The sequence below is a fragment of the Epinephelus moara genome, chromosome 6 (genome assembly GCF_006386435.1).
Source record: "Epinephelus moara isolate mb chromosome 6, YSFRI_EMoa_1.0, whole genome shotgun sequence".
Lineage (NCBI taxonomy): Eukaryota > Metazoa > Chordata > Actinopteri > Perciformes > Serranidae > Epinephelus > Epinephelus moara.
Window position 1 is genome coordinate 40,626,664 of NC_065511.1, and position 14,508 is coordinate 40,641,171.

General features: G+C 42.7%; 1 protein-coding gene across 3 annotated transcripts; it reads left to right on the plus strand.

Annotated features, from left to right (window-relative positions):
• The first annotated feature begins 3,210 nt into the window (after window positions 1-3,210).
• Window positions 3,211-14,300, plus strand: hapln2 (hyaluronan and proteoglycan link protein 2). Of its 3 annotated transcripts, none has more exons than XM_050046175.1 (6): window positions 3,211-3,407; window positions 3,661-3,765; window positions 6,006-6,365; window positions 8,655-8,771; window positions 8,851-9,033; window positions 12,076-14,300. In XM_050046175.1, the coding sequence occupies exons 1-6, from the start codon at window positions 3,374-3,376 to the stop codon at window positions 12,351-12,353; spliced, it is 1,077 nt and encodes a 358-aa protein (XP_049902132.1). In that variant the 5' UTR covers window positions 3,211-3,373; the 3' UTR covers window positions 12,354-14,300. The 3 variants fall into 3 exon arrangements, with proteins under 3 accessions (XP_049902132.1, XP_049902133.1, XP_049902134.1); XM_050046176.1 differs by having other exon boundaries at window positions 6,009-6,365; XM_050046177.1 differs by lacking the exon at window positions 3,661-3,765 and having other exon boundaries at window positions 6,009-6,365.
• Window positions 14,301-14,508: the final 208 nt, after the last annotated feature.

Below are 14,508 nucleotides of genomic sequence, written 5' to 3' on the forward strand. Positions count from 1 at the left end.
CCACATTGGACAGTGTTTGTGTGACCGCCGCCTGCTGTCACTGCGTGGAGACCGTGACCGTCACAATGCGGCCCTTGTGCCCCCGGGGGCCACGGCGGCAGAGGAAACTAGAGCCGACACAGCTTCCTATCCCACTGCCCCCAGAGCTCTGTGGGCAATAACAAAGATGGCTGAATGCACGCTATAGTCCTCTTTGGCAGCAGCCTTCTGGGAAAGGTTAGAATACACAGGAAGGCTTGTTGTCCGCAGGGCTCAGTGATGGCTCATCACCGTACGCACTGTATGCCACAATATGCTGTTTGACAGCAGGAGCCAATATAGTGGCCAGCATGGGAATGTGACATTTTTATTCGTCAAATATGGTCACAAAAAAACAACAACAACATATTAATGCCACATCTATTCAGCCCTTGAGAGTAATTTTACTAAATGACTTCTCTTGTTACAGATTTTTTAAAATTAGTGTTTGTTCCAGCAGCGTATTCTCATTTAACAGTTGGTACTGATATCCTACGAAAAATGCATGCACAACAGTTCGTATCACATCCTATGAATTTGTGCCCCATGAATGATGATAAGTCCTTAACGTACAGTTTTGTAATTAATGTAAAATTACAGAGGTTAGGTTTAGGAAAAGAAATATGTTCACAGGGATCTGAAAATGCAACTCCAGGGGGAAAGTACCTGGCAATAAGGGTAGGCAGATCAATCCTAAAATATCAATACTGTCATTCTCATTCAATCTTTTCATTTTGAAGATCGATCCTGGCCTCAGTAGGATCGATATACCAAAATAAGGGACTTGTTTCTCTCCACTACATCGTACCTTTGTGCTTTGTCTGTGCAAACAACATTCCATTGTCTTGAATACATCTAGCACATACAATCTGTACTTCTCACTGCTTTTGTGACATCTGCACTCAATCAACCCGCTTAAGATCCAGCAGTGTCTTTTTGTTTCACGTTCACCCGATGTCGGCAGTAGGAGCATCGTAAGCCCAGCCCTCTTGTTTACTGCTGTGGGCCGAGGCGGACCCTCAATTGCGAATAGCATATCTGAGCCTGACTGGTTTTATCCAACACAGCAGTGATGACACAATGAAAGAGAAAAAATCATGTAAGAGAACTTGGAGCTGCAACCGATACGAAGCTGTGTTTCAATTCAGTGTGTGGGACCAGTCGAGCAGTAAATGATTCAGTGAACAAATCTTTTAAATGAACAGATCCTTTTGATTGCAAGTAGACATTCACTGTCCAGTGGAAAGTTCAGATAGAGATAGGAGTGTGTAGCAAATTTGTTGCTTTAGCCTAGCTAGCTAATGGTTAAGTAATGAATGACAAAACGCTTTGTGTCTGAGATTGGGTTTGGGTCCTAAACTTAGGGTACCTTTCCACCAAAAACTTTAGGTATAGTACCTTCGGTACCAACAGTAACCCCTGTGAATATGTTCCTAGACCATAGATTCGTTTAGCGTTTCCACAGCACACAGTACTCTTAAAGGGAAATTTCGGTTTATTTCAACCTGTCTCCAATCGTCCTAAATTTGTTTCAAGTGACATAAAAATAATAGCATGTTAGCCGTTAGCCTAGATAAGTAAGTGAACGGGCAACCTTCAAGTGCAAAGTTAGTCCACTAAACAAGCTTTTTTTCCACAAAGACCGCCTCATATCGTTAGGATAAATGTCAGAGAACATATAGAAAACGACATGTAAACGTGTTGTCTTACCTTACCGGTGTGCTGCCATGTTTGTTTACCATCTAGCTCTGCTTTCCAAAGCGCGGCCGAAATATCGCGAGAACAAGCAGCGATCTCATACGTGGACTAACTTTGCACTTGAAGTATGCCCGTTCACTTACGTTTTAACAGGTCTGACGCTACTATGCGCCCCGGCTGTATCTAGGCTAACGGCTAACATGCTAACTATTATTTTTATGTCACTAGTCACTTGAAACAAATTTAGGACGATAGGAGACAGGTTGAAATAAACCGAAATGTCCCTTTAAATGTGGGCGGGGTTGTTGTCACTCACTGCTCCGTCCAGCACTCGCTGTATTTCCTCATCAGCGGTGACACAGATGGAAGTCTGCACCTGGTTTATCGTCCACAGAACGAGGCTGCACGCCCACATTTTCAGAACAAAATAGAACAGGCTGCAGTGAGAGTCTCTCTCCATGGGATATTTAAAAATAGCAGCTTTGTGAATTTAGTCCTTCTCAGGCAAGCTCAGGGGTTTAGCCCACAGGAACAACACTCTGCCATATTTTTTTCTCCAAGTGAGGATTAGTATATGTAAATCAGTCAATCAATCAATCAATCAATCAATCAATCAATCAATCAATCAATCAATCAATTCAACTTTATTGTCCTGAAGGAAATTTGTCTTCAGATAATATACATTTATCAAACTCTTGAAGATCCACTCATTACTAAAAGTGCATGTCATCCAAGAGAGTAAATAAAAACTAATGGAAAGGTCAGAGTTGTCATATTGAAATTTAAGGTGTACTGATGGATTCATGTCGTCAACATTACTAGTAAACTTTCCACCTTAAAAGTTGCCTGCACTCAGCTCAGTGAGTTAAGTTAAATATCCTTTCATTGTATAGTTATAGTTTACTAATGTATGTCAAATGTGCCACGGTATGAACAAGGGTCACATATAAGCTTCAAAACCAGGCACAGCTCAGCCCTGAGCAGGAGTGATGGTTCTCTAATGACCAATCAGCAGACTGCAGGGTTTCAGCTTCATCTTTAGTATCGGATCAGTGTGTTGGTACCCCAACAGAGGGGGGACAAAAATGGGGATGTTCTGTTGGTACAATCCACAACTTTTCACAATGGAAACATAAAAAAAAATGTGAACCAAACTGAACTGAACGGAACAGGGTTAAAGATGCAGGTACAGGCTTATTCAGGTCTATAAAATCACTGATTGAAGTGTGGCCAAAAGCCTAACAAGCATAAAACATTTAAAGCATTGGAAGCAGAGCGGCTTCTCTTTTCTACATCACTGATTTTACAAATAAAGATCAGTTGAATGGTCGTGGGGAGAACTACAAACTGCCCGTTTCACAATAGAGGAAACAGAGACAAAGACGACATGTCAGACCTTCATACGGTCATCAGCATCTGGAGCAGAGAGGACAACAATCCTGTTTACACACTGCGGACCACAGACTGGACCATATGACCAGAGTGAGGAGAGAGGGGGGGTGAAAGTGAGAGTGAGATGAACTGCGTATGACGGCTGAACATTCAGGGCTGGGACAGAGGAGCTGACAGGGATGAACAGCAGCTTCTTCCTCCTGAAGTTATGAGTTACCCTGGAGTTCAGACACTTTGAAAACATCATGTGGGACAACACAGGAGGATGAGCCGACATCTGCATCTTCCCAACTTCACAGGTTTCAACTATGTTTCTTCCTTCATCACTGCTGATTTCAGACTAAAGAGTTTGTGGGTAACAAGCTGACTTGGAATTTGCCGGACCATAGAATACGACGAGTGCTTGAAACTTCGGATTATTTGTCAGATTTACTGCAGTTTCACCTCACTGTTTTATCGTCAGGTGGTGTGTGAGAACAAAGTGTGTTTGGTTTTGTGCACCAAAGGCTGAATCTTAGTGAGAACTCTGTGCTGTTTTCTAATGAACTGCAGGAACTAAAAGAGCGACAGTCTTCATGATGAACTGTGCTGTGATTCTTCTAATAACATCAAGCTGCTTCACCTGGTCTTCAGCTCTATACAGCCCGCACAGAGCAGGTACAGTCATTAATGTGGATGAGGTTTTCCTTCATGTCTATCTAATGAATGAATGATGGCAAAGGAAGTCTCTCTGATCATTTAACTGCTCCGCCCACATCCTTACAACAAAGTGTGTGTCCAATCATTTTTTTTACTTTCTGAAACCAACACACACCTGCTTTACACAGCGTTTGGACAGGGGTGTGAAGGTGTGAACCTCTTACCCGTGTTCTTTTTTCAATTCTTGACACAGCTCCCATCATTTCAGCTTGTTCTCAATCCCAACTAATTAAATACTGTCACTTTGTAATTTCGGCGTCAGACGCCGACCCACAGAGGCACCTTTGCCACAGTATGATGTGCAGCAGGCAGCAGCAGTTGTTAACGCAGGAGACAACAACCAAACTCGTCAAATACAGCTGCTTTGTCAGATGTTGGCATCAGACATCAACGCACAGAGGGAGCAGTTTGTAATGCCACCGGCGACTTCCGTAGTACAAAGAGCGAGAAAGTCCATAAGGTGGGTGGAAGGGGCGGTGGATGGGTCGAACAAATGTCTGCATTTTGATGCAGGAGCCCCGCGTGAAACCAGAAGTCAATGAGTTATTTTAATAACGTGTGCTGGGGCGCCCAGTGGCATCCCACGTGCAGAGGCAGCGTCCTTGCTGCAGCAGCAATGGGTCTGAATCCGGCCTGTGTCCCTTTGCCACGTGTCATCTCCTTTCTCTCCCTCTTTCACACTTGATGCTGTCCGATCGATAAAAGGCAAAAAGCCCAAAAAAGTAATCTTTTAGAAAAGTTAAAAATGTAGTGTGCTAGTAGGCGTTGCATGTGATGGTAGTCATGTATATCACATGACGTATGTCACATGTTCACATTGGTAAAAAACATATTTATTTTAAGTCAAGCCATGATTTCTTCTTTCTAAACCAAACCACATGCTTTTTTGCAGAAACTTAAGGAAATAAATTTCAAGTGTTTTACATACATTACATTGTTAAAAAAGACTGAACGCATGTAATGAGCAGAAACTACATGTTCTGTCAAAACAGAAGTGTTTCGAAGAGAGACATTGAATGTAACACATGTAACAAGTGTAAACTGACATGCCATCCCTGAACACAGACACAGGAAGGTACCTAACACGTCATACTTTCACATGTAGCTCCGACAAAGCGTCAGTATTTGATGAGTTGGTATGAGAACGCGTTTTGAATATGACACTCTCGTGAGTGGCCTTCGAAGACAGATGGTCTGACATTGTGCACAGTTATTCCCATTTCTTTATCATGTTTAGACTACAAAGACACTCTAAAGACATCCAGGCATCGTTCAGATGTCGGTCTGCTTAGACATTTCTTCTTCTGATGCTAATACTATATAGTGGCTGATTGAGAGATTAAATACTTGAAAGGTAAATTCAAGGCAGTAAAGTGTTGCTGAACTGCTCCATACGAGTCCACACTAACACACATTGGACGGCTGCTCTCCAACAGAGTGCTGGTATGAGCCAGGTGCATATATACTGCTGGACTAATCAGGGGAATGTGGAGCAGGTGAGTTAGTGGGCGGAGACAGTCAGGTGAGGGGAAGGAGCTAAGTGGCTGGATTTGTAATGACATGAAGAGTTATGCCCACCATTTACTGGAAGAGTTTGAAAAAACTTTGAAAAGACTTCAGTGTGACACGCCCTCATGTGAGTTTGTAAGATTGTAAGATTTGCGAAGGCGGAGGATCTTGCAGAGTCACCATATTCAAGACTACAACTACTGTGGATTCCAATACCCACACTACCATAGGCTGCTATATAGTGTGCCAGAAAAAGATTTAGTATGTCCCAATACATAGTATGTCAAATGCAGTATGCCAAAAATATCAGGATGTTCTACGACATCTGGTCGGAGTTTGCAGTATGCAAAGAGCATGCTTTTCTGGCTATTCTGGGACGATGTGTCACATCGACTGAGTTGCAAACAGATGACAGCTTTACAGCCCATTGACAGCTGTCAGACGTCACAATGACACATGAGAGCATTAAAGTAACTGGTGACCAGTGGAATAGTAATAATAGGAATGTTAATTAATTAAACAAATGATCTTAAATATAATCCAAATCAAAGAGGTAAAAGTATTAAATAACAATCACAGAGACATGCAAATGTAATCTCACTGGCATTCATATAATATGTTAGAATCTACAATATATGGAGTTATAACTTATTGCAGTTTAATTTATAACCTGGATCCCGTTTCACCAGCAGCAACCAAGAAGCTCAAGTACCTCCTCGAGCCGCCTGTGTACGCCGAGGTGGTCGCCCAAAGGGGAGAAAACGTCACCTTGCCATGTATCCTGAGAACCAAACCCAGCCATTACAAAGTGAAATGGACAAAGCTGGAGCCAGAACACGTGGGGCAAGAGAACATTATCATGATATCAAATGCACATGCCCACAAGCCATACGGCCATCTCGGCCCGCGGGCTTCTCTCCGGAAGGCTCACACCATGGACGCCTCCCTGCAGCTCAGCCGCCTTGAGCTGGAAGATGGCGGCACGTATCGCTGTGAGCTTGTCAACGGCATCGAGGACGAAAGTGTCGTCATTACTTTGAGGATTGAAGGTTAGTGAAGCGATAATGAGCGCAGTGTTTTCTCAAAATGTTCACTTAAAGGAATGTACCAGGTGTCTCTTGTGCAAATGAAGTAAAACATGAAACAAAATTAACCACTAAATTAGCACCTCTACTGGTGGCAGGAGATCAACACGTCCTCATACCTAAATGACAGAATAAGTTGTATGTGACCATCAACTGTTGCAGTTTTAAACACATGGCTAACCGGTTCTCTTGTCTCCAAGTCAGTGGGTTTTGGTTAGATGCCTGAAATAAGGTCTCTGGTTAACAAAAACTGAAGAGACTTTCATGTTTTGTTCTACGACATAAAATATGTCAGTAAATACCACATTGAGAGTTTTGAAGCTTTTATGTGTCTTAAAAAAGGGGGTTGCTTACAAGTGGCTAAATGAGACTACAGAATGTCACACTCGACAGTCTCGCTCTGTTAGGGAAGTTCAGTCATGCATCTGTGGCATAGTTCCTTTATAGCCTAACATTAGTTTTTTACTTGTGGAGACTACATTGAGGCTTCAAAAATCATGAAAGTGGTGTTCATTTGTAAAGGTTATTGTGCTGAACAAAACGTGTAAGTGACAATCTTTTGTTTGCCATATTGTCTGCAATGATCATTGGCTTCCTGATGAGGGAACCAGGTTGATACTAACTTCTGCAGTAGCCTACAGAAAAATATCATCGTTGGAGTACTCGACACCATTTTCCACACAAATTAGCACGCACAAGCAAATTTTTTAAGTGTGGGAAAACTAGTTAAAAATAGACAATAGACTCCTTTCCCATTGCCAGTAAACCACAGCCATGTACACAGCTCCGCAGCAGATGAGTATGCCTTTGTATGTTTTTTTGTTTTTTCTATTGGTGTGTCATGTTTAACGCTGGAAAAGAGGTTAGTAAACAGTAGAACGCAGCACGAGGGCCAGTGAAAATGCTGTGGTGGTAACTTCTTTTTCTGTTTCTCTTTCAAACTGAGTGCAGACAAAATTTCGAACGATGTTGAAGCACTGCTTGAACTGAGACACGGTATTTTGCTGCGGCCCTTCATTGCATCAATTCAGCAAAGGCTAAAATTAGTGCATATGAACTGTGTTTTTATTTCCATCAAAGCCAATTGGAGCTGGTGAATACCTGTTAATACTGCAGTAATTTGTCCCAGGAGTGAAGGCAGATTGTAACCTTTCCATTAAATACAAAACCCAGATGGTAATAGGTGTTGGTGTGTTTTTGTCCAGTGGGAAAGGAGCTTTAGGTTTAGAAAAAATGAGTATGTTTGTTACATAACTATTTACATACATAAGTTAGCCCTGTGATAGTCTGGTGACCTGTCCAGCGTGTACCCTGCCTCTCGCCCAATGTTAGCTGGGATAGGCTCCAGCGCCCCTGCGACCCTCAAGAGGATAAGCGGTTACGAAATTGGATGGATGGATGGAAGTTAACTAGTATGTCATGTGGCCTATGTCCTGTGTTTGTTTGAACCATACGTCCACACAGAACACCTCCCTATGCAGACTTCTACCCAACTTCCTCCTTTGCTCCTGCCATTCTCAATATGTAGGTTGCCACCTAACAATAAACATTAATGTGAGTCCTGATAAGCTGCTTGTACAAATGAGCTACGTGGGCATATTTTGAGAGGAACAGGGGCGGGGATTTATAGGGTTTGAGGGTTTATAGTTAATAGATAGATAATCACACTATTGATGAAAGAGGATTTATGGGATACAGTATTCGGAGGAAAATCTCGCTGCTCACAGCAGTCTTTTCTTTGTCTCATCAGAAATAAATCCGCTTTTTATTTGGAGATGACTAAATTCAAATCTGTATCTTCTAAACCCCTGTTCAGGAGAAATCAGGAGCAAAAGAATAAATCAGCAGGAGTTCTTTTGCTGTGCTCGGAGGCTTCTCGGAGGTTTCTCAGCTCTGAGAACAGTTCATACACAGAGTTGAGACTTGAATCTGATAATTGAGACAAATTTCTGGATTGTGCAGGATCATTTATAAGCCAATCAAGTTGTCTTTTGGATCTCACTGTTATCTCTGGAGCTGATTATTTGAAAGGGGAAAAGTGCATTTTAAGATCTTAAATTAGGCTCAGGCTGAGACAAGAGGAAGACTGTTTATCAGGAGCTGAATTTGAAGCATTAGAAAATGGTCAAAATCTCATATTGATGTTATATTGAGCTCAGTTAGGCTGCACAAAGACAAATCTTATTGTGAGTTTTCCTCTCCTCTGGCTACACGTGTAAAAACAGAAACACTGACAAGTCCCTCTATCTCCAGGTGTGGTGTTCCCATATCAGAGCAAAAGTGGCCGCTACAGATTCACCTTCCGTGAGGCTAAGGAGGCTTGTGCCGAGCAAGATGGCATATTAGCTTCCTACAACCAGCTGTACAGAGGTACCACATACTGTCAAACCAGTAATAAGATGTCTGCAGGTATATCAGCTCTCTAAAATCAGCATGTCTCCTCCCGCAGCGTGGACGGAGGGTCTGGACTGGTGTAATGCCGGTTGGCTCAGCGATGGGACCGTTCACTACCCCATCATTCATCCTCGTCCTGCCTGTGGAGGAGAGCTGCAACCCGGCATTCGCACTTATGGACCAAAAGATAAAAATATCGATCGCTTCGATGCCTTCTGCTTCACCTCCCAGACATCTGGTAAGCTGTGAGGGGATCGACTCGGATCAACGTTTAGTCTGATTTACTGACAGAAAGCTGGAAGCAAACTGGAGTTTCACTTTGTCCAAGGAAAAGTTGCTCCGGATCTTAGAGGAAAATATAAGAAATAGAAATTTAAATGCTCATAAAACTCTTATTTTTATCTTAGTATTTTTGTCAGTTGCAGGCTGGGTCTCCTCATATTAGCTACTGCTCTGCCTTGTTTGGTTCATAGTGAGATTTCCACATAGACACAGTTTGTTTCCTCTTGTAGTGTTGCTGAATATCAACTTTGTGTGGCAACAAGCTGACCTTTAGCAGTGACCCTTACAGTGTGAGAGTGGGACTGATAGTAGGCTGACAGAACAATAAAATCTGTTGGTGAGACGGGTGGGTGCAAAGCAGATGGAAAGAACACAAGTGCGAACAGTTCAGTCAGAGAGGAGGAGTTCAGGGATTATTAGTAGACAGATGATTCATCAGCTTACAGGCAGGCAGCGGATAGAGGCTCAGGTTAATGTACAGGATCAGATGGCGAGAATCAAAGTGCATAGCAATACTGAGTGGGAGAAGGGGACTGATTGGGGAAATGGGAGGCAGGTGAGCATGCGGAAGGGGAAGGTCTGGTAATGAGAAAGGCAGGAAAGGCATTGCTGCAGGGCTGATGAGGGAATGTGGAAACAGGTTTGCAGGTGAATGAGAGTCAGGTGAGTGGGACCTGTGGCAAATGGTCTGAGGGCATCTGGTGAACAGGTAGAGAACGGCAAAGAGGGGGCCGCCTGGGGAAGTGGCTGAAAGGATGGACAGAGAGGCAGAGTGGGCAAGAACTGATTCTGAAAAAGAATATTCCTACGAAGCTGTGTACACTGCTAATGGAAATGAAAATTCCACTAATATTTAGTTTACATGCAAATTTGCATACTCTGTTTACCATGTTGTTTATCATGTCAACATACAGAGAGGTGGATCGCCTGTTGCCTTTCCTGATATCAGACAGTTGTCAAGTCACAGTTTCTGTCTTTAGTCTGACATTGCATCGACTCGGATTTCTTTGGGGAGGGGGATTCCATTTTCCCTAACCAATCACCTGAGACCAACATCCAACTGAATCTAATGTCCTTTTAACTGCACGCTGATGCGTAGCCATGCTAACAGTCTATGATGTCTGGCGAGATTTGGAAAACATGTCAACTAACAGGAGCCTCCATAGTAAGTCACGCCCCTTCCGGTAGACCCCCATCGAACCTCTAGGCTTGGAAAATATGAATGGGAGTCAATGGAGAGAAAATTATTATTTTCTGGTCCCAGTCATTAAATGCCTTGGATTACACAAATGTTTTGTGTGGGTCTGAATAATATTTTTTCATGTTAAGAGTTTGACAGTTTATTGTATGATTCTTCAGTTAAAGGCTGTGGAAACAACGTAATGAGAAAGACTACATGTCGCCTATGTGACGTCACATCATCACACTTTCCCTCCACTTCTCAACTCACAGTGCTGCTGCTGCGTCTTCTGCCATGATCTACGGAGCCATCAGATCAAGATGCCGGTGTGTTTCGTACCCCAATGTCACCATTCCAACAAGAACAGCTGTTCTTTCTTTCGATTCCCGTCTGATGTTAAAACTCGCCTCGTCTACTGGCGTTGACAACGGCGACCATCTCCCCACTGGCGTAGCTGAAAGTTTCCACATGTCCAGACTTGTAGTGGTTTTCGCCACGCTTAAGGCTTTTGTCCTCTCCTTGAAAGAAGGTGATGAAGTGTACCAGAGACACAGCCATGTTCCGAGTGCGAGTGGTGACGTATATCATATGCGTCGAGAACAGCGAAGAGCTGTAGTCCACAAAGCGTTCTCACACAAAACCTAACAGTTTCAAACTTCTTCCCGCTAAATTGTAGCCTTCTTTGCACGAAAAAATATATTAAAAATTCACAAACAACATATGTGAAATTCATGGCACAATTCAAACGGGACCAGAAAATAATTTTCGTCTAGCCATTGAAATACATTATGAGAAATCAATTTTTAAGGTCCCATGTACCGGAAAGGGAAACACATAACTTACGAGCTCTATAGCAGCATCTGTCTTGACTATTGTGCTCGCCATCATCATTACTCCTCATTGGTTCCAGACAGTGCACTGCTTGACAACACCTGACAACGGCATTAGTGCTGCCCGTGACACTGATTGGCTAATTGAGTCCCACCAAGGCATTCATTTGTTATTTTTCAATTTTAAGCAAGGAACCGCTGATCAACTCTGGATGACAGTGTCACCTGCAACTGAGCTGGTCAAATCACCGGCAGCTGGTTTTATAGCACATCACCTGTTTCAACAGCCAATCAGCTTGTAATGAAGTATGCTGGTCAAGTCAAAATGACCACAGCTGGCGTGATTGCTTGCTGTGGCAGGTGCTCCATCCCCACCAAGTCCTCTGTTTACGTCCTGACGTGTAACAGGGTCATGCCGTGGGTCACTGTTGCTGCTCGTTGTATGTGCTTATGCCCCCTGGGCTTAACTCAGTGGAGTGGGTGGATTCAAAGGTCTGGGCCCAGTGGTGGACATATTGGACCATGTGAACACAGCCTCCATCTTTCATTCAGTCAACCACCTTCTTGCAAAATGTGCATATATCCAAAAACCTGTTGATATCCAACAATGTTGGCTTTTCTTTTTGACCCTTGCAAACTTGGTGAGTTGGTTTGTGTACAATGTATCCATGACAATGCAAAGAGCTGACCGTATAAAAGGCAAGAGGCAGTATGTTGCAATGTTTAGTAAAATCCCCAATTGAGACGGATACTCTGAAAGTGCTGTATGCATGTCCAAAGAATTGCTCCTAAAACCCAAATAATTTGAGCACATTCCACGTCTTGTTTGGAAAATGCTTCATTCCGAAAAAGGCCTAATTCGGAAAGTCCAAACAGAAAATGTTGTACATGACCCATATCAATTCAGAATAATATCATATTTTGGATAGTAGTGGAATATTACTGTGTGCATATAAACATATCTCATATCCCTCTCCTCCTCTCACAGGCTCTGTCTACTACTTGTCAGGGTCTTTCTCCTTCGAGCAGGCAGGACACGCGTGTCAACGTCAGGGAGCTGAGCTGGCATTAGTCGGCCAGCTTTATTCGGCCTGGCATTTCAAAAAGTACGACCAGTGTGACGGCGGATGGCTGAGAGACGGCAGTGTACGGTTTCCCATCAGCAACCCCAGGGAGCACTGTGGCGGCATCCCTGAAGCGGGGGTGCGCTCATTTGGATTCCCCAAAAAGACAACGCATCTGTACGGTGCCTATTGCTACAGGTAGCCCAAAACAAAAACAACTCACATGAGTGTCTCAACAGAGCTGAGAGTCGGAGCAAAACGCCTGAGTGGCCCAGAATCCACTGCACAGTATTCACAGCTTGATCCACCAACGGATAGTCCTGAACAAGAAACCTCCCATCTGAAGCCGCAGGCAATTACTGACAGTAGAATTATGAGGTTGTATTTGAAATCAAATATCTTTAAATTAGTCACATACTTTAGACTAATTTCTAAAACAAAGACCCCATTTCTATCTGACTTGATAGATGCAGAGAATATATAGGACTAAAACATGGGGTTGATTTTGGCTTATTTCATATGAGACAAAGACAAATTTACATCAAACTGAGATATAGAGACAAGTGACACATCTCTACTTACGCCCACTGTACAAAAGTAAAGCCAAAATATCCTGGATACGGCCGCTGCTATCTAGTGATGTCATTTGGATCTAGAGTCTGCGCAGGAGCAGTCTCCGCCGATATAGAGTTCCACCCATACACCCATCCAACCATTGGCAAGCACTGCTTTTGATCACGAGCATACTGATTAGCACACATAGCTGTCAATCATAAGAACTACCTTAAATGACAGAAACAGTCTTTGGGAAAAATTTGACCTGTACTTTGACTTTTTAGTTTGGCTCATGTCCCATCCACTGACATGAAGTGGGCGGGGTTTATGACCTATACTGCAGCCAGCCACCAGGCTTCACTTTTGGGGAGCTTTAATGTCATCCATCTTTATAGACATGGTGCTTCTCAAAGTCAAGGAAGGATTCTTAAATGGATTAATTACAAGGAGGCTATGTCATAGGACTGTTCCAATATCAAGGATCCTTTGAATTCTACCGAAGATCAAGTCGTTCCTTCAGAGAATTTTCAAGGATGCATTTTTGTATCCTTACCAGACATGCAGTACCCACAAATCTTTTCATACGATTTGCTGGAATTAAAAGCAGAACTTCTTTAATGACACACACCTGGGCACTTAATAGCCTGTTACGATATGTGTTCCCCAAATGCTAGGAAGGCGTCTTGCCCAGCTTCTACAGTAGGACCCAACTTGGAAGGACCTTACCTATCACGGAATCATCCTTGAATTTGAGAAGTACCAAGAGTCTGCGCAGTAGCAATCTGCTCCCACCCATAAATCCGTCCAACCAATTGTGAGCAGCACCACTGATCACGAGCACAATGATTGGTATGTGTAGCTGTCCATCATGACGTCAAACCCTCTTTTTATTGCATCAAATTACTAATTAAAACCGAACTAAAATGACAGGAACCATCTTTGGGAAAAATAAATTTATCATGCACTGAGTTTCTGGTTTGGTTCATGTCCCATCCGCTAACATGGAGTGGGCGGAGTTTATGACCTTTACTGCAGCCAGCCACCAGGGGGCAATCAAGATGTTTTGGCTTCACTTTTGGAAAGCTCTCATGTTGTCCATCTTTATATACAGTCTATGTCAAGGATACTTGCAGTTTGTCCAGCATGCCGACATGCTGGTAATTTGGTTCTGGCTGGTAAACCACTATTTCTACTTCCCCTGTCAGTCTCTTAAAATTAATAATCATTTATGAAATAATTGTTGGTTTACCGTTGTTTATTTTGGGGGCATGTACCACTTTGACTAATGGGAGCATTGGCAGAATGGCAGAGAAGAACAAATGTCATATACACACAATCATCTTGCACTAAACCTGTAATAACATCTTGACTTTCTGTCATTGTCACTGAAGGTAAATGAAACGTTTGGTTAATGTTGGGTTGATCACTGCACCTGTTGGCGTGTCCATTTAACATGAGACTGAACTGCTTCCTTTGAGCTCATTCAAAGACACTAAAACTCTCAACTGTAAATAACACTGCTGGTTACTTTAAGGATGAACTGGTTTATCTGTAAATTAATTACATGTGATGTAATTTATTCAATAAAGATATGTTCACATGTCAGTGTATTCATTTGCCAATAGATTATTTGTGCATTGTTTAAAGGTGCAGCGTGTGCAGCTCTCCTCTGCTCACCCCTCGCTTACATGTTATTATGGATTTAAATTATTAGACATTTTAGGCTACTGTTAATTAGGAGTCATATGATCATGATACATATTACAAGTAGATTTTTACAAACAATTTTAATGTGTTAATTT